The sequence below is a fragment of the Panthera tigris genome, chromosome B1 (assembly GCF_018350195.1).
Source record: "Panthera tigris isolate Pti1 chromosome B1, P.tigris_Pti1_mat1.1, whole genome shotgun sequence".
NCBI classification, from domain to species: domain Eukaryota; kingdom Metazoa; phylum Chordata; class Mammalia; order Carnivora; family Felidae; genus Panthera; species Panthera tigris.
Genome location: NC_056663.1, coordinates 160,265,522 through 160,284,279, shown reverse-complemented (window position 1 = coordinate 160,284,279; position 18,758 = coordinate 160,265,522). Strand labels below are relative to the sequence as shown.

At 43.2% G+C, this 18,758-nt stretch overlaps 1 protein-coding gene across 2 annotated transcripts in view; it reads right to left on the bottom strand.

The window, feature by feature from the left end:
* The window catches only part of KDR (kinase insert domain receptor), a 46,477-nt gene extending 28,567 nt beyond the window's left edge, over window positions 1-17,910 (bottom strand). The window contains exons 1-11 of one of the 2 annotated variants that reach the window (XM_007075880.3): window positions 17,562-17,910; window positions 13,034-13,127; window positions 10,843-11,039; window positions 7,479-7,609; window positions 7,080-7,248; window positions 6,350-6,489; window positions 5,486-5,663; window positions 3,944-4,058; window positions 3,689-3,852; window positions 1,383-1,539; window positions 388-511 (exon numbers count right to left, since the gene is read on the bottom strand). In XM_007075880.3, coding sequence (XP_007075942.2) covers window positions 388-511; window positions 1,383-1,539; window positions 3,689-3,852; window positions 3,944-4,058; window positions 5,486-5,663; window positions 6,350-6,489; window positions 7,080-7,248; window positions 7,479-7,609; window positions 10,843-11,039; window positions 13,034-13,127; window positions 17,562-17,628 — 1,536 coding nt within the window. In that variant the 5' untranslated portion in view covers window positions 17,629-17,910. The remainder of the gene's footprint in view (window positions 1-387; window positions 512-1,382; window positions 1,540-3,688; window positions 3,853-3,943; window positions 4,059-5,485; window positions 5,664-6,349; window positions 6,490-7,079; window positions 7,249-7,478; window positions 7,610-10,842; window positions 11,040-13,033; window positions 13,128-17,561) is intronic. The other variant, XM_042984510.1, reaches the window with a different exon arrangement.
* Window positions 17,911-18,758: the final 848 nt, after the last annotated feature.

Sequence of the window (18,758 nt, the reverse complement as noted above, 5' to 3'; positions counted from 1 at the left end):
TGGCTCACACATTACACAAAATAGACTTTGGAAACCAAAAGGGAAATCATGTATTTTAGCCTAACACTGCACACATTTTCTCATTTCCATATTCGTAAAATCAGAATCACCTTACAATCGATGTACAGAGCTAACAGCATATGTGTTTTATCTTTCTCTGATAAGATACTAATAAGGCAATGGTGCTTCTAACAGTCAATGGTGTTTTCAAACTGACTTAATATGTTAGTATTTTATCGTACAATTAATGTGACTATCAATCTCTAACATCCCTCACGTATGATTACACCATGCTTCCACTCCATCCCCCCACCCTTCCATCAAAGAGAGAGAGAGAGAGAGAGAGAGAGAGAGAGAGATTTTCAATTTAAAGAACTTCAAACTCACTTTGTTTTTTCCTTCAATTAGGGCAAATTGATTTTTGTTGACTTCAATTTTATTTCCCCCCTGGAAGTCATCCACATTTCTCCATTCTTTACAAGTGTATGGGTTTGTCATTAAGACAGTTTGGCTATAAGGAAGAAATAACAGCTCTTATTAGGACTTAACTTTCCTTTAGTTCAGATCCATAGCGAGGAAAGGAGTCAGACTTTGGTTACTACGTTCTTAGAAATAACTTTCAGTGCACCCTGCCATGTTACAAGACTTGGCGCCAAATAAAAATAGGCCTCAGCAAAGAAGGAAAAGGTTCTAGGTAGATTCATTCAGGATACAGGAGGGAAACAGCTATTCTGGGAACAAACCTCCATTCATAAATTGAATCGACAAGACAATTCAAGTTAATTTAGTTCAAAGGAAGACAAGGAAACTAAGAAGTCATTGGGCTTCTTAAAGCAATCTCCCTGGGACTGTGGCCTTTGTGTAGGAAATGGTCAGCATCTGAGGAAGAAACTAGTAGAGGCCGTCTCAAAAACAACAACAGGAAGTGAACGGCTCAGGGTGATAGTGGGTGGCCTGGGTTTTTTTTTTCCTAAGGATGTCTGGACTCGTGTTAGAACCTGATAAGCTGGGCCTGAGAAGCCAAAGGCTCTCATCCATCAGCTCTTCCTCTGAGATGGACCTTCTCCCAGATAAGGAGAGACGTGGTATTCACCAGTTGCTTGGAGTAAGGGAAAGAAACAAAGATTGGCGATCGGCAATGTGAGGGAAGGGCCTGCATTTGGAGAGGTGTGCCAACCTAGGAACAGAGAGCTAGCTGATCTCAAAGTGGGACACCAACGAAAGACATCTCCTAAAATGTTAAGACGTGGAGAAAGATGGAAAGCACCGCTTGGGGCAGAACTTTCTTAGGAAGGGCCTTCTCAGGGGGAATGGAATCACACCGCAGCATGGCTGCATGAAATGCAGAACAGCAGGGCAAAAGAGGACGGGGTCCTACTCACGCAGGCCTGTAGGCACACTCCTCCTCCAGCTGCCAGTACCAGCGGATGTGATGTGGCGGGGGGACCGCGTAGACCGTGCACGTCAGCGTTTGCGTGGTGCCGTACTGGTACGAATCCACCGGAGAGATCAGGGATTTCTCGCCGATCTGGGGTGGGACTGGAGACGGGAAAAGTCACTTTTGAATTGTCAATCGGCTTGGAGGAGCGGAAGGGGGAAGCTTTCATCAACCAAGGCCTATGTTTCTATAAGCATATGATTCCACTCCCATTTTCTTTCTCAAAGAACAGCTAGACTTGGAAACAGGACACGGAACTTCTAGCAAAAGTCATCCTCCTTGCCAGCGGAGGACTTTGCACAAGTCTGGACACCCTCTCTCTGCCTTGTTATCCCTACATGTTATCCCTACATGTTGGGGATAGCTCTCCCTGTGCTTCCAGTCTCAAGAGATCAGGACAGGAAAGGCATAAAATCATTGTGACTAGCACAGTAAATACGCTTATTATGTGCCGGGCATCGTTCTAAGCGCTCTAGCCAGAATAATCCATTCGATCCTCATAGCCACTATCATTGTCCCTTTTACACATAAGAAGAATGAAACAGAAAAGTCGAATGACTTGCCCAAGATCACCTACCTCTCTTCCTCCTCCCTCCCCGTCTCCTTCTTCCACTTCTTTCCCTCCTTCCTTCCTCCCTCTCTCCCTCCTTTCCTTCCTTTTCTTCCCTCCCCCTCTTCCTTTTTCTCACCCTTTTTTTTTTCTTTCCTTTTTTTGGCTCCAAAGTCATTAATGCAAAACTATTCTCCCATCATCATCAACTTAAAGATTCGGATTATACTCTCAAATTTTGACTTTTTATGTTCATTTTATCTGGCAGGGTAAATGCTAAGGTGAATCAAATGGTTAGTGGCTTCATGAATTCTCGAGATGGGCTTATACACTATCCATTTTTACATCTTTGTTTTGTGCTCATTTGCTTCTCCCTACCCTACTTATGAGCTTTCTAGCTTCTCGCCTTTCCCAAATCCCCTCCTCCCGAGTGGCTTCTAAATGACATTTCTGCAACCTATTTTCTTTAAAATACTCCCTGAAGCTGACGTCCCAGCAAAGAAATGAAGTCAACCTCAGCAGACATACAGAGCAGCGGCAGGATATGTGGGGAAGCACCCTAACGTTGTAAGAGAAGATCCTGAAGTTGTAATGCGCTGCGCCCATAGGGAGAACAAAGAATGCCAACAGAGAAGCATTTCCCAAACTGTGTCTAGAGCAAGAGATGAGTGGATTTCTCGGGTTGGAGGGGGATGCTCGGCTCAAATAATTTTGTTAAGCCCTCAATACTCTATGTCTCTCCCCCTGGAGAATGGCAACATACATAAGCATATTAAAGGTCCTGATAAGTCCTGCTATATAGACACCTGTTGTCCATTGACTTAGCATCTCAAACACTTCCTTGACCATAATACCATTTTATTCCCCATCCAGGACACTTTCAGCTTGAAAGAACAAAGTTCAAATCATCCTTAGATCAAAAACTTTTTATCTTCCCTTTATAACCTCAGAGTCAGAAAGATCTTAGACTCCTGTTTTTTAAAAAAAAAATTTTTTTTTTAACTTCCAGCCAGCCAATGTCAACCTGCAAAAGCCTTCTGAGCTGGGATCTGCCTATGCCTCAAAGTAGCAGCTTCCCACAAAATTCAAAAAGGCTCTTAAACATTTGCATGCCAGGTGCACACTTCCGTGAGACAAGGTCAAAGGCAACACAACAACTGTTCCCGGAGGGGTGCTTATTTCACAGCATACAGCCATTGAATGTATCATCTACATCAATGCTGCATGTGACTGCTGAACAGTTCAGTTGCGTGGCCTCTTAAGCACGTACATTCAGAGCGTGCTGTCCTACACCTCACCTCAACTCTACTGCTCTGGATCATTTCTATAAAAAATGTTTTAATGTTTATTTATTTTTGAGAGAGAGAGAGAGAGAGAGAGAGAGAGAGAGAGAGAGAGCAGGGGAGGGCAGAGAGAGGGAGACACAGAATCTGAAGCAGGCTCCAAGCTCCGAGCTGTCAGCACTGAGCCCAACGCGGGGCTTGAACTCACGAACTGCGAGATCCTGACCTGAGCCGAAGTTGGACGCTAAACCCACTGAGCCACCCAGGCGCCCCTGGATCATTTTTATACGTAGAAGCCTGTTCCTGATGTGAGTGAAGCAGAAGGTGTGACAAAGGACTGGTGGCGCTGTGTAGGAAGCCGTAATCGTACTCTTTATAATCGGTTTGGGGCCGAGAAGGAAAGCGGAACAAACTCACCATTCACGACCAGAGATACCACGTGGCTCTGTTTCTCCTTCGAAATGGGGTTGGTAAGGATGACAGTGTAATTTCCTGTATCTTTTTCACTCACTTCCATAATAGTCAGTACATGCCCCACTTTTATTGTGTGATTGGACTCAATGGGTCTTCCATTTTTATACCTGTGGGGGAAAAAAAAATCTCGGGAATTAGTATAATTTAAGGGTTTGCTTTCAGGGGGAACAATGCTTTGCTGTTATTCCTAATAGTTACCATTTTATTTCCGGGGGAGGGTAACCAAGGTACTTCACAGGCACTCTGACACGGTCTCCCACAATGGCTTCCACCAAAGATTCCATGCCACTACCAAAAGCGACAAAAGGTTTTTCTGGAAAACAATAAAAATAATTACTCTTACGAATGCCAACTTCTTCAGTGAATGGTCATTTGGTTTGGTTTTTCATTTCAAATGAAGAGTCCGTGATCTAGGGAGTGTGAGTTGCCACAATTCAGGGATTCTCCACACTGCCTGTCCTTGGTCACGGTCCAGCTTCTCCCCATCAACTGGCCTCTGGATTTACCTTTCTCTCTCTCTGAGCGGCCACTGCAAGCCTACTGGTTGCTCCAGTCTCAGTTCAAGCGTTTGCTCCCCTGGGAAGTTTTCTCTAAGTCCTCCAGGAACCTCGGGTGCTCCTTCTCCTCCGTCCCCCTTGCACCCGATACCTACCCACCATCTGCCCCGGGACTCAGTCCTTGGACCCCTTCTCTTTATCTGCACCTTCCTCCAGGCTCAGCCATAAAGTGCCATTCACCCCTGACTTCTCCGGGTTCCAGACTTATATATCAACTATCTCCACTCGGACGTTTGATGGGCCTGTCCAAATAAACACACCCAACACCGTCGCCCCAAATCTTACTTCCCTCTCAGTCTTCCCCATCTCGGTCGACAAAGCCACCACTCATTCACCTCCTCACGCTAACGATTCAAGTCAGCTTGCATTCTGTTTCTCTTAGGCCCCTCATCCGTTGAGTCAATGGGTGGGTGCTGTTGACTCTATCTTCAAAACCATATCCAGAACCAGATCACTTCTCCCCACTTCTGTCTCTACCACTCAGTCCAAGCCACTCACCAGCTCTCACCGGGATAAATGCAATTAAGCCTCCTATCTGGTCTCCCTACTGCTGCCCTTTCTTCCCTAAAGTGTTTCACATAAAAGACGCAGCAATCCTACGGAAACGTCAACCAGAGCGTGGCTCTCTCGGCTCCAGCCCTTCTATGAATGCCCGTATTATAAAATCCAAAATCATTACCCAGGCCCAAGGTTGAGTGCCAAATGAATTACCACCTAACCGCGGACACTGACGTGTTATTATGTGACATGATTATCAGCGAAGGCGAATAAAAAAGAAACGAAGTTATTTTGCTCAAAGCCCCACAGATAGTAATTAAATCCAGGTTTCCTCAATTGCAAAGCCCTTGCTTATTCACACAGGCCCCTCAGCCTCGAAATAAAATGAAAATGTAAAAACTATCGTAGATAACAACACTCTGCTTAGTATACTGTAGTAACGGCAGCCACAAACACTGCAACAAGTAAAAGTTAGTGAGCACTTGCTGTCTCGGCTCATCTCATCATTAAAGTTGGGATTTGAACCCAAGCCGTGCTCTTGATCTCTAGGGCATGTGGCCTCCCTCGCAAGAGCTCAGACATGTCTTCTGAATGAACAAAACAGGAATCTCTAGCTGACCTAACGTCATTTAGACGATCTCGCTTTTCAAGGCATGGCATGATTCCAAAGGACAGCGTCGCTTACCGTGGACCCTGACGAACGTGCTATTCCGCTTGGTCATCAGCCCACTGGAAGCCGCACAGGTATACCACCCTTGGTCACTCCGGGTTACACCATCTATGGTCAAGGTGCTCAAAAATTTCTTCATCTCACTCCCAGATTGAGTTTTTAGGTCCCGGTTAACAAGCTTTTTATGCTGATGCTGAAAAAGAGTTTACTGAACTTTCAAAGTCCAGCATAACATCCCCTGGTGGCTTCTAGATGCCCACAGGACCAAGTCTTGGCCCTTGGTGAATGCGATTCGTGCTAATAAGAGGTACTTCAGAACTTTTAACACCATCTAGGCTACCAATATATTTGGTTTCAAGAGAAATAAATGCAACCAACTGAATTAAGATTTTGGAAGCCTCACATAGTGGGAATGAGATGGACAGGTACCACAGAAACACAAGCAAGTATGACCACTGTTTAAGGAGAAGTATGTCTCATGCCACCTCTTAAAGACAAATTCCCTTAAAGGGAAAACAGATCAAAGACTTTGGAGCACAGAGAAATAATGCAACCTGGAAAGATGTAATCACCTAGAAAAAACTAATCTTCACTGCCTGATTATAGCAGAGTGGAACCGAGTTTTTGGCATTGCATCTGTTTTCCATGGGTGCTATGCGTTCTGTAGTTCTTTTAAAGTAAGTGTGTGTGTGTGTGTGTGTGTGTGTGTGTGTGTGGGAGAGAGAGAGAGACAGACAGACAGACAGACAGAAGGAGAGAGACAGAGTTAAGGCCCTTGCATTTTATCTGGCCAGACAAGTCCCTATCTCTCTCAAGCAAACTCCATTGGAGCTTATTATCAAAGTATTTAGAGGTCTGGCTTTGAACTGTTAGTGTTACCTTCAAAGAAGGGTATTCCCAGTTGAAGTCAATCCCCACATTTAGTTCAGTCCTCGCTGTACAGTTTAAGACGAGCCTCTCTCCAACAGACAGCTCAACTCCATGAGGGGGGCTCAGAACCACATCATAAATCTTGTACCCTGGAGCAAGTAAATTGAAAACACAGAGAAAGAGGGGGAAAACAAATATAACTTTGCATGGATTTTTTTTCAAAAATGATGCAGCTTCAAAACGTGCCACATCATTTTTCCCTGAGGGCCTCAGCAATACTTGGTAACTCCCAGCAAAATCACCCACAGAGGCTTACAAAGCAGACTTGCAGGAATCTCAAAGATGTTGCCCGGTGGATAGAAAAGCAGTAAAATTTGAGTAGTCAAAAGCCAATGAAGCCAGCTTTAGTAAATTACTGAATTTTCCGTAAAATAGGTATAATTAAAAGAACGGATGCCAAGCAATGCTTTGAACATTGAATTTTCCATAAAATACGCTCCGATAATAACACTCTTTTCCATCCTTGGTCTTGGCAAGAGAGGCGAAAAACTCAATTGCACAGAGGTTTATTTGGTAGAGAAGAGCAGATATAATGAATTGCGCCATACCAGATCTTGAATTAATATCTTTTTCAATATCCCTTGTCCTTCCCCCTATACTTTAATCTTCAGGATCTTAATATAGGAAGCCAATCTTTAATGTCTAATATTAATGATACGGAAAGAAACTGTCCACTTACCTACAACCACAACTATGTACATAATAGACTGGTAACTTTCATCATTAATTTTTGCTTCACAGAAGACCATGCCAGCATAGCTGATCATGTAGCTGGGGATAGTAAAGCCTTTCTTACTGTCCCAGGAAATTCTGTTACCATCAGGGACAAACCTCTTTTCTGGATACCTCTGGGTAGAGAAAGAAATGCCAAATATTGAATGAAGTGCTACCCAAAAGTGAAAACCATGTAAAATGATCACTAAAGAATTCATCAGTAAAGAATACAAATCGGCTTTATTTATTATCATGTTGGCCCTTCCCAAAGGATCTTTAACACACATGATTGATAATATATTATATAGAGGCTGCCCTTCTTATTATGAAAATATGAGAGATGATTGAAGAAGATGTAACTTACTGCACAAAGTGACACATTGAGGTTGGAAATGGACCCAAGACATGGAATCACCACAGTTTTGTTTTTGTTCTCAGTGATGTACACAACGCCATGTTGGTCGCTAACAGAAGCAATAAATGGAGACCTGTAATCTAAAAGAAAATCAAATTCCATTTGTTAATGGTACTCACTAGAAAAGTTGGTCTTGTTTCAAGTTCATAAACTCTAACCGGAGAAGTGAACGATTAAGAATGACATTTCACACCAGGCAAAGGAATCCACAGGTTGGTCTGCTGGCAACTATCCAGCTCCAGGGATATGTGGCTGTCGGAGTGTGTGTGCGTGTGCGTGTGTGTGTGTGTGTGTGTGTGTGTGTGAAAAATCTGAAAGAAAACTCCCAGAATAAAATTGACTCTTCTCCCTAGGATCGTCAACAAGTGGAGTATATTTTATAGGCTGCACATTTAAACAGATTGATCAGTACCATGTTTTTCAAAATGAAGAAGCATACTTCATTTTTCATAAATACTTTCATATACACATATGCATTCCTCATACACACTAAACGTTTTTCAAGTACATAAATCTTAAAGTAATTTTTTTTTAATTTTAAAGTAATTTTAAAGGTAAATGTGTACACTTTACCTACTGAGTTTTACCGATGTTAAAAAGAATTCATAGTCTTTCTTTAGGCAAATAATGTCTAAGTACCATGAAAATAAACTAATGGCTTCCAAAGGATCTTTAAAATAAGCATAAAATAACTAACCATTTTTGGATTCAATTACTCAAGAGAAAAATTTATGTGAGTATTTTAAGACTGTGAAGACTAGATATAAGATTAGTTATAAAATAATGTTCAATGGTTATTGAATTTAGCTTAGATTTCAGCAGTCATTAATATCTTCAATGACAAAAACTCAAAAAGCCACCGTGGCAAAAAGTGGGAAGAAAACAAAGGAGATTTTCATGTCATTCAAACATTGTTCATACAATGGGGGTTTTTTTTCTTGATTTTTTTTAATGTTTATTCATTTTTGAGAGAGACAGAGAAACAGAGCACAAGTGGGGGAGGGGCATAGAGTGATGGAGACACAGAATCTGAAGCAGGCTTCAGGCTCTGAGCTGTCAGCACAGAGCCTGACGCGGGGTTTGAACTCCAAACTGCAAGATCATGGCCTGAGCCGAAGTCGGATACTTAACCAACTGGGCCACCCAGGCGCCCCGGTTCATACAATGTTAATACACTGCTGGGAAACTACTCCGTTCCCCAGAGATAGAGTCACTGTGGTGTGAAACTGCGCTTGAAATCTCACAGAGATAATGGTTCATACTGCTATGCCCAACAAACGTGATCAAGCATTTACGGGGCCCTTCAGGGTGGTTGGTCCAAGTAGAGAAAGAGTTAATTAAACCAAGGAGAGAAAGGCAGCTAATTCCCTGCAACAGCAGAGGTTTGATTTCCTTCCCAGCTGGAAAGCACAGAAAGGCAGCCAATCCAGCCCACCACATGCCATACCCATTATCTTATGAGGCCAAGACCCACTTCCTGGCTCCATCCATTGCTGGAGGGAATGGGGTCAGAAGACTAAGGAAGTAAGGTAGGGATGGGGGGGAGGGCATTAAAGGGCTTTCCATAGGGAATACTTCAATCCTTTCTCTCTCATTGTTAAACCTCATGACCAAAATCTTGGACCGCTCACTTCCTAGAACATTAGACTTAGACAGGAAGCAGAATTTAATGGTATACTCAAAGACAGGCAGTGCACAAATAAACAGTGCCAGAGACTGCTACTTCTTAATATTACCTACCTTTTAGCCACATGCTATGAAATATTACCAAGCTTGCTTACAGAACAAGTCTTTGGAAGCTAAGTTAACCCCTTACGTAAGAATAAAGCTATTCAGTAAATCAATTCTATTTCAGTATTCCAAAAAAAGGAAATAAACAAAAGAAACCCAAACAACCACCCATCCTCTCAAAATAAAATATTTACTGTAACTCATGAAATGAATTTTCACATGTCTCCAGGTTTCCTGACTCGGGGAGAAGGAAATAACGAGATATTATGGGAGAGGTTCATCTTGTAGTACTTCCAGACAGGCCAAAAGCAGGAAATCCTTGCAATCTTCTGAGAAAGCCTGATCTCCCAAGACTGCCAGATCAAAAGGAGCCAGAAATTCTCGAAGATCTGAGCCCTGTCTCTCTCAAATTCTGCAAAGGAAGGAGGAGGGCACAGAAATCTACCTTGGACTGTGCTTACACTGGGCAAAAATAATTCTCAAATATTGTGCAGTCCAGGAGTGACATAACGTTATTTTGATGTAGTCTCCGGTCTTCCATTGCACTGACCATACTGAACTATTGAAATGTAAATGGAGAGACACAAGTGTGTTTCCCAAAGCTAATGAAATTCCTGTTCTGTAAAAGATGCTTCTGAAAATAAGTCTAAACCATCTTTACCTGCCTCAAATCCTCTGGGATATAAAAAATATATATAAATGTATAAATAAAATGTCTTAACAGCTCATTTTCACTGTAAAGGAAAATACTTAGTATATCCAAGCAAAATACTACATAACACTTACCTTCCCCAAAATTATCTGACAGGATTATAACTGGGTTTGCATAGGAAAATTAAGGTAGTGTAAGATTTTTGAAACACAAAAGAAAAAATCATTTATATCATAAATACTTAATACATGTAACATTGTGTTTTATTCTACACGGATGTTAAATTGACCTCCATGATGTCAATCCCAAACTGCAAACTCTAGAAAGATGTGGCACATCATCCAAGATCTCAGACCACACAAGTGAAGGAAAGAAACACTGTCCTCGAAACGCTCTTTGAGGTAGTGTCTTCATTTGCACAAGAGGATGAAAATTGTTTTTCACAAAGTAGAAGTGGGAAAAGAAAAGTTCTTAGGTAGAAAAAAAGCTTCAGTGCCCTTGGCTGTTTCCCGGTGCATTCCTGGGAAAATCTCCTACCCTGTTTTAGATAACCTATCTCTCCATTGAAACCTCTCCATAACTCACTCCTGAATCTTCCTTTTCAAGGATTGCAGGTTCTTTTTCTCAAACATCAGAAGGCTTTGTATAAATCCCCGTAGCCAATTGTGAACACAGATTTCCCTCAGAAACAAAGATCAGAACCACACCAAGTGGGCAACAGAGATGTCAACAGGGCCCAAGTTCCAGAACAAATCAGTGAGTCTTATCCTCGGGGGAAGCCTTGAGAGAGAATTTTGTGTATTCCTGTTGGCAGACAGCCTTTGGAGTGAGCCTTTTGTTGTACTCCATTGTACTCAATTCTGCTTTGCGCCTCTTGTGTTTTATAACTGGCAAATCAACTTGGGAAATGAATTCCATTTACCCACTTACCTTGAACATAGACATAAATGACCGAGGCTACGTCAGTGTCCTGGTAGAAGCACTTGTAGGCTCCAGTATCATTTCCGATCACTTTTGGAATCGTGAGCGTCTTACAGAAGAAGCTGTCACTGCAGTCCGTCACCTCCACTCTCTTCTCAGAGCCACTCTGATTGTTGGGCCAGAGCCAGTCCAAGTCCCTCTGTCCCCTGAAAAATTAATTCCAGGGAAGTATTCATGTGAAATGCCACACTAGGAGACTGTTTCTAAGAAAACAGAAGGTTTTGGTTCTCAAACATCTATAAACTCAACAGACAGATTCACAGCCTTTTTTACCAACAATGACAGGCTGGAGCCACCAATGACAAAAAGCCATGAACTCAGCTTCAGACATCACTGATAAGAATTCCTGGGTTTACTATTAATTAACTCATTCACTCAACAAATATTCATTCAACATGTGCTACGTGCCACATGTTGACAAAGTCTGGGGATACAGCAGTGAACAAATCAGACAAAAATCTATGCCGTTATGGAACTTTAGTGTAGTTAGAAGAAACAGGCAATGACTTAGTGAGTAAACCTCTTTAAAGCCGAAATTCTTTAAAAGTAAGTAAAATATATGGTGTAAATAAAATGTAAGGCGGTGATAAGTATTATGGAGCAAATATAGAATATGCAAAGAGTAAAGAGTTCTGGAGGGATGGGGCTTGATGAAGCCATTTGAATGTAAGGAGGGACAGTGTTCCAGGCAGAGGGAACAGAAAACGTAAAGACCCTGGGGCAGGAGTATCTGGAGTATCAGGGGAATGGCAAGGAAGCCAGAGTGGTCAGATAAGAGTGGGCACACAGGACGGTAAGAAGTGAGGCTCTGAAGGAAGAGGGCGCAACTTTCTAAGAGCCTCGTAGATCTTACGCAGGCTGCATTCAAACAAAGGTTATTTTCACTGCAGCACTTCCCTGCAAAGCCCTATGAAAGACGGTCCACATAAAGAAGAATGCAACATCATTGATTCTTCTTTCAAAGAATCTGAAATTTCCATGAAGTTGCAGCTACATTAATGAAGTTACTTTAACACACTCCATAGCTTTTTTAGGACATAAGAAAAATTTTTTGAATGACTTTTAAAAGGGAACGAGGGATCTGTGGGGATTTTAAATAAGCTCTGTTATTGAGGATGGTTACAAGGAAAATCTAAGAAATATGTCTTCAAATAGCAAAGCTAGAGAAATAGCACTGTTACCGTGTTTTTTTACTCGAGGGCTGGGTATTGGTGACCCACCCTTGATAAGGGGACAAGGGTATCCTTTACACCTCTGCAGTCTAAAATAGATCTGTGTCATTGTGGTGAACACCTGGTGTTCATCAAGCATTCTCAATGGTGGTAAGCTGCCCAAGATTCTTTGTGGACCCCCAGCTCTCTTCTCAGAGGGCAGCATCCCCTCCAGCCATCTCTCCACCTGTTTGTCTCTGCCAAAGACACACTGAGAGGTTCCTGCAAAGCCTCTGGGTCGCTACGTTAAACACCAAAGTCTTCTACCTTTCCTTCCGGGGCAGGGGCTGTAAGACAAACTTAAATGCTTCTTCTTCTTTTCAAAGAAGCCTGCTTCCCCAGTTAGCAAAAATCAAGCGCAGGACTTCTTGCTACCAAATGAGAAGAGAGGCATTCCACCACATCAAGCCAAAGCATGAAGTCCATTACTTGTGCAGAACACATACTCAGTAATATTAATGGCTGAATATTAAATTGCTACCCCAGTCATAATTTTATCATAAAATAAAATTCTCGGAAAACCATAAAATAAAATGTCCAAGAGCCATCCTGAATATGATAAATAGGGCCCAAATTCCTTCAACTGCATCCCTTAAGGATAAGTCCTCAATTCCACTTGTTTATCCAATATTTAATGAACGTCTATTATATACTATATGCCAGGTGCTATTCTGCGTGTGTGTGTGTGTGTGTGTGTGTGTGTGTATGTGTGTGTGTGTTGGCAGAGGGCAGCAGAAAAAAATGCCAGCAAAATCATACAAAAATTGTGGGAGAAGTGCGTTCTCATTTTTTCATTATTAAATCATTTATTAGAAACCTCATCATATATAATTACATCTCTATTATAATTCTGCTTAAGGAAATTATTTTCCCTCAATAAACACTGAGTTACTTAACACAGGAAATCTGAATCTAAAATTAATCCTTACCTGCAAGTAATCTGAAGAGTTGTATTAGCCATAATTGTAAGTATGTCTTTTTGTATGCTGAGTCTGGGTGGATCAAGGGAAACACTAGGCAAACCTAGAAACAAATTAAATAAATGAATGTAGTTGCCATTGAGTCAGACCCAATAGGAAACACCTTCTATAAACAATGCACACTCTATACTTTAAAAGGCCTCTTCAGCAATTCATTGTGTAAAACTGTGAATTTACTTTTCACCATTCCCAGTAAAAGTTCACAAGCTGTGTCATAACAGGAAGAATGGGCAGATGGTCATAAACCAACACAAAAGTTCTGCAATTCACGGAGCTAGGGTGGAGTTCCTGTTTTCCTGCATTGCCAACTTCAAGGTCTTACAAAAGGATATAGGACATTGAAACCAAATGAACCTTCATCTGATGATCTCACTCCCTTGGGAAAGGACCCACTGACATTTCTTATAAAGCATAGGATGCACACATTTGACTAAATTGCTGATTAATGAATACTACTTAGAGAGATTTCTATACAGTTCGTCTATGTACCCTGAAGGGGGGAGGAGTGCCCCTGACATTGTCTCATTTTCCTTTATCAATTTTCTAGTGCCCTTCCTCTGGTAAATGAACTGCCAGAGCTGGAAAATGGTAGGTACATTAAAACTAGATGAGGGGCGCCTGGGTGGCTCAGTCGGTTAAGCGGCCGACTTCGGCTCAGGTCATGATCTCACAGTCCGTGAGTTCGAGCCCCGCGTCGGGCTCTGTGCTGACGGCTCGGAGCCTGGAGCCTGTTTCAGATTCTGTGTCTCCCTCTCTCTGACCCTCCCCTGTTCATGCTCTGTCTCTCCCTGTCTCAAAAATAAATAAAAATGTTAAAAAAAAGAAAAATTTAAAACTAGATGAGAAGAACTGAGGAAAAGAAAACATTTGCCAGTGTCCATGTAACATGCCCATTAATATACTTTTCCTCAGAGAATGAGACTAAAAAAGTATGATGCTAATGAATTACAATTGAGGAATCTCAACTTATTAAACAAAACTTTGAGCTTTCTGATACCAAGCTTGTAACACAAGAAAGCTGTGTTTACCTACAAATACAACGGGACAGATTCTCACCATGGGTCACTCCACAACAAGAAAAAACAGAGTTCTCTGTGAACAAAATGCAAAGAGCTAGTAAGTATTGAAAAACTGTCAGAGAAAGAAAAACTGCCCACCATGATAGGGCCTTAACTAATATCCAGATCTCCAAAACACCACCTTAAAAAGTGATGGATGCTGGGTAAGCACCAATCTTAATATGGTCCTTAAGTCGCATCAGCTAAGAACAAATGAGTCTCTACCCAAAGAAAATGAAAACACTAATTCAAAAAGATCCATGCACCCTTATGCTTATTGCAGCATTATTTACACTAGCCAAGATATGGAAATAACCCAAGTGTCCATCAATAGATGAATGGATAAAGAAGATGTGGTATATATACAAAGGAATATTACTCAGCCATAAAAAAGAATGAAATCTTGCCATGCGCAAGGACATGGATGGAGTTACAGAGTATTATTCTAAGTGAACTAAGTCAGAGAAAGACAAGTACCAAAGATTTCACCCATACGTAGAATTTAAGAAACAAAACAAATGAACAAGGAAAATCAAAAGAGACAAATAAACATACACTCTTAAATATGGAGAACAAACTGATGGTTGGTAGGGGGTAGATGAAATAGGCAAAGGGGATTAAGAATACACTTATCATGATGAGCACTGAGTAATGTATAGAATTATTGAATCACTATATTGTACACCTGAAATTAATATATCACTGTATGTTAATTACACTAGAATTTTCAAAATAAATAAATAAATAATTTTCAAAAGAGAACCGGTGATTCCCTAAGCCTAAACTGGCACTGATCTTGTTGGGTAAATAAGACAGTATTAGCAAATATGAAAAAGTATGAGTAAACAGAATGAGCACATACTGAGTGCAAATACCCAATATACTGAATCTGTGGACCCCAGTGTGAACAGCTACAGGTAAAATGAACAACTGATCACACATATTTCTACACACTCACCCAGATGTGCAAAATAGTTGCTGATATAATTGTAGATTTGTTGATCAATATCCTTGTTTAAAAAAAAAAAACCCAGAAATTAAGTTATATCAGTAAATCTCAGAAACTAATTGGTATTGGTACTGACTTGTGTTTGGGGTAGTAATTCTTAAACTTTAGGATGTGTAAGATATCCCTAGCCCTACAAATCTGCATTTTAACATGTATTTCAGGTGACTTGATCATACATGGTCTACGGGACCCTCTTGGACAGCTATTGATCTGGGATATCAGGATCAGTTAATCAGCATAGCATTTTTCAATATGGAAGGAAATAATTGCCCCAAAGTAGACAAACAATAAAGCAACGTGTTTAAAAGCAATAGAAAAGCCTCCCAACAATGGAGTCTCACTTTGTTTAAGAAAAGGAAAATGAAAACAACTCAGTTGGATGCGTACAAATATCAAACATGACTGGGAAGCACTAGGTTGAGAAACGTGTTGAAAACAGTAACTTAAAACAATTTGTACAATGATCCAAATGAGAAAGAGCCCATTATTTGGGCACATTTATGTGAGGAAAAAAAATGGTAGTAAAAGGCAAAGTTCTAAATAGTTCTGTTCACCCTACAGCCAAAACAAGAGTTCTTGAAGATCTCTCATAAATTATTGTCACAGATTATCTCACACTCTAGCCACACTTTCTTATGTTAAAAAAATTCATTAAAGATATGTTCTCCATTCACAGGAAGCTAAGACAACACCACACTATTCTAGAGACGTGCACACAACAAAAATCTTTTTCAGCAAGACTGTATCAATAATGATAATTTCAAATTCATATCCGTAGACCAACCAACATTCAATTTTGTTTTGCTCCTTTAAGCTTCATTCATTTTCATTGGCAGGTTTAAGTTCCGCTCTTCAGAAATTCTGAAGAAATAACCCTAAGAAGCGCATATGTTGCTAGTCCATAAAAAGCCCTTCTATGTTCAAATCCCCTAACCAAAATTAATTCATGTGTGTGCTATTACCCTTCCAGCTCAAAGACAGGAAGGAAAAACAACAGTGCCTCTGTCTCTAGAATTTGATGGCACCAATTATAGTCCAATCCAATTAAGTAAGTCACACACTCCAAAAGGGCAACCTCATCATTATATTCAGGGCAACCCGATTACAGTTACACTGCTGCGCTATGAAACACCCCAGGCTTAGAAGCAACTCACTTCTTTGTGGGATACAGAACAACCACATGTTCCACACTGTAAAGGGGGAGAGAGACTTCTTGTCAGGGACAAATGAGTGTCCACGGCGAAGCTGGCCCTGATGAACCAAGTCATTATCAAGAAAATTCAGTAACTATAGACAGATGATCTTAACAGTGTACGAGTGTGTCTTTTTTAAGAGTCTTTTATTTCAATATAAGGAACTTTCCCTGAATCATTTGACCTTTTTCTTTTTTTTCCTTTTCTCCACCCTCTCTCCTTTCTCACCCTCCAAAGAGTGGAAATCTGGAAATCCGCAAACTGTGGGTACAGAAAAGAGATACGAGAAGAGAGCGGGCAGGGATGACGGGGAACGCGAAGAGAGAAAGACAGACATTCATTGCACCAAGAGCATGTGTGTTCCTAATCCTGAAGGGGACTGAAATTTTAGGTGGCAAGGAAAGTGGCGAGTGGCGCTGTATCCAGGTACGGAGTCCCGCAGAGTAAGTTTTCAGATCGTGAACTTCTGATCATGCGCTTATCCCAAAGACCAAAGCTTTAAAAGATGTCACTCTTTTACATAAGAAGGTGAGTGTTTCTTGGAGACACTTTGGGAAGCTGTCACAATCCCGAGTCCGAGCCCAATTTCACCTTCTCTCTGCAAGGAGAGCGGCATCCCGCACCAAGCAAGGAAAAAAAGTTTCCCTCCCCGAAATGCAGCTCATACAGTGGGTGTGTTTGTGGGTTCCAGCCAGAAGGGAACGGCACACCGGGGTCCCTGCTCAACTCCTACAGAGGCAGAGCCTAGTGCACGATTAGATCCGAGCGAAACGGCTTGCGCTCCCTGCAAGGCTTCCTTCCCCGAGTCCAGGCTAGTGCGGTGCGCCCAGCCGGACAGCGTTCCAGCGCCTGCTCCCGCCTGCGGGAACACCTCTCCCCTGCCAGCCCCGGGCGCCCGCCTTCCCACCCCCGCCTCCCGAAAGCCCGAGGGTGTGTCGGCTCCGCAGGACTTGCTCCAGCCGAGGCCCCTGTCGCAGACCAAAGTCGTGGAAAAGGAACTGCGCTCCGGAGACTACCGGCTCTCTGGATCATCTTGGGCCCACCAAAGAGCCTCAGTTTCCTCATTGGTAAATGAAAAACCACAAAGTGTCAAGTCACTTCCAACTCTCCAGCTCTCTGAGTCTGAGTTAGATCCGGCCTCCAGGACCTCTCCGCATCCCCATCTCTCCGCCCGCACCCGACCTCTCCGTCTTCCTTCTGGGGAGTGGGCTCCTTACCCACAGAGGCAGCCCGGGTCTCCACGCAGAACCACAGAACGACGGCCAGCAGCGCCTTGCTCTCCATCCCGCACCTCGCGCCGAGCGCCCTGCCCAGAACTCGGGCGCCGGTTCTTTCTCCCCGGGCCTGCCGGGCGAAGAAGGCGCGGAGGTGGAACGCGCGCCGCAGAGCAGGACTGTGAGGCGCAAAGGGGAGGGTACTCTGGCTCCGGCCACGACTTGCAGGGGCGTCTGCGGGTGCCAGGAGGAGAGGAAATCCCGGCTGCGCTACAGCTCTGGGCTTTCTGCGCGCAAGTGATGCCCCGCGCGGGCAGAGGAAACACAACCATCCACCGCCTGCTCTCCCGGGGTCCCGGGACTCAGTGCCGGGTGGGAGCGGAGGCCGAAACTCTAGAGCTTGGGGGCGGGGTCTTGAGGGGCGGGGCCGGGGCGGGGCTCCCCTCTGCCGCAGGTCCCGCCTCTCAGCCGGGTACCGGGCCTGGATCCCCGGCTCCCCTTGCCCACTGCATCTCCCCGTCTCCCCGCTGGCCTGGGACTGCATCTGGCCCCGGGTCGCCCGAGGCAGAACGTCCCAGGTGCAACAACTCCGTTGTTTATCTCCGTAGAGATAAAATGTAGCCCGTAATGGCTTCTGAGAAACTCCAAGCTTCAGTAGGTTGAGGCCCTCCGAGATGAGGGTAGGGGTGCAGAAGGAGGGGACAGCGTCGTGAGCGCAGGCGAGGGACACCGAGCCTTCAGGAGGCGCGCCAGAATTTGGGACCGTCTTCAGCGCCCTCGCGTTCCCGTAGTGACTGGGCGACAGGCTGTGGATCAGCAGCAGCAGGTTGAAGCAACCAGGGAAAAGCAGATACAGAACCCAGGCGAATGCAGGATCGCAAACCGGCAGGCAGTGACTCCAGCCAGTACTGAGTGTTTTGCTTGGCCAGCAAAATTGTAGTTTAAAAATCTGAATCTGAATGTCTGTAGTCAGAATATACACATGCTCAGTTCTCCAAAGTTCCCCCTATTTCCTCTTATACCTGGCAGCTTCAAATGTTTTTAAGTTACCAGCCTAGCCCCCAAAGGCATTTAAATTTGAGACCCTGGCTTTCACCAAAAACCTGCATCAGGACTCCGGGGAGCTATCGGTAGCCAGGGCCCTAGCATCGTGGCATGAGAGCCACCCATCCGTGAGTGAGTGACGTTCTCCTTGAGAAA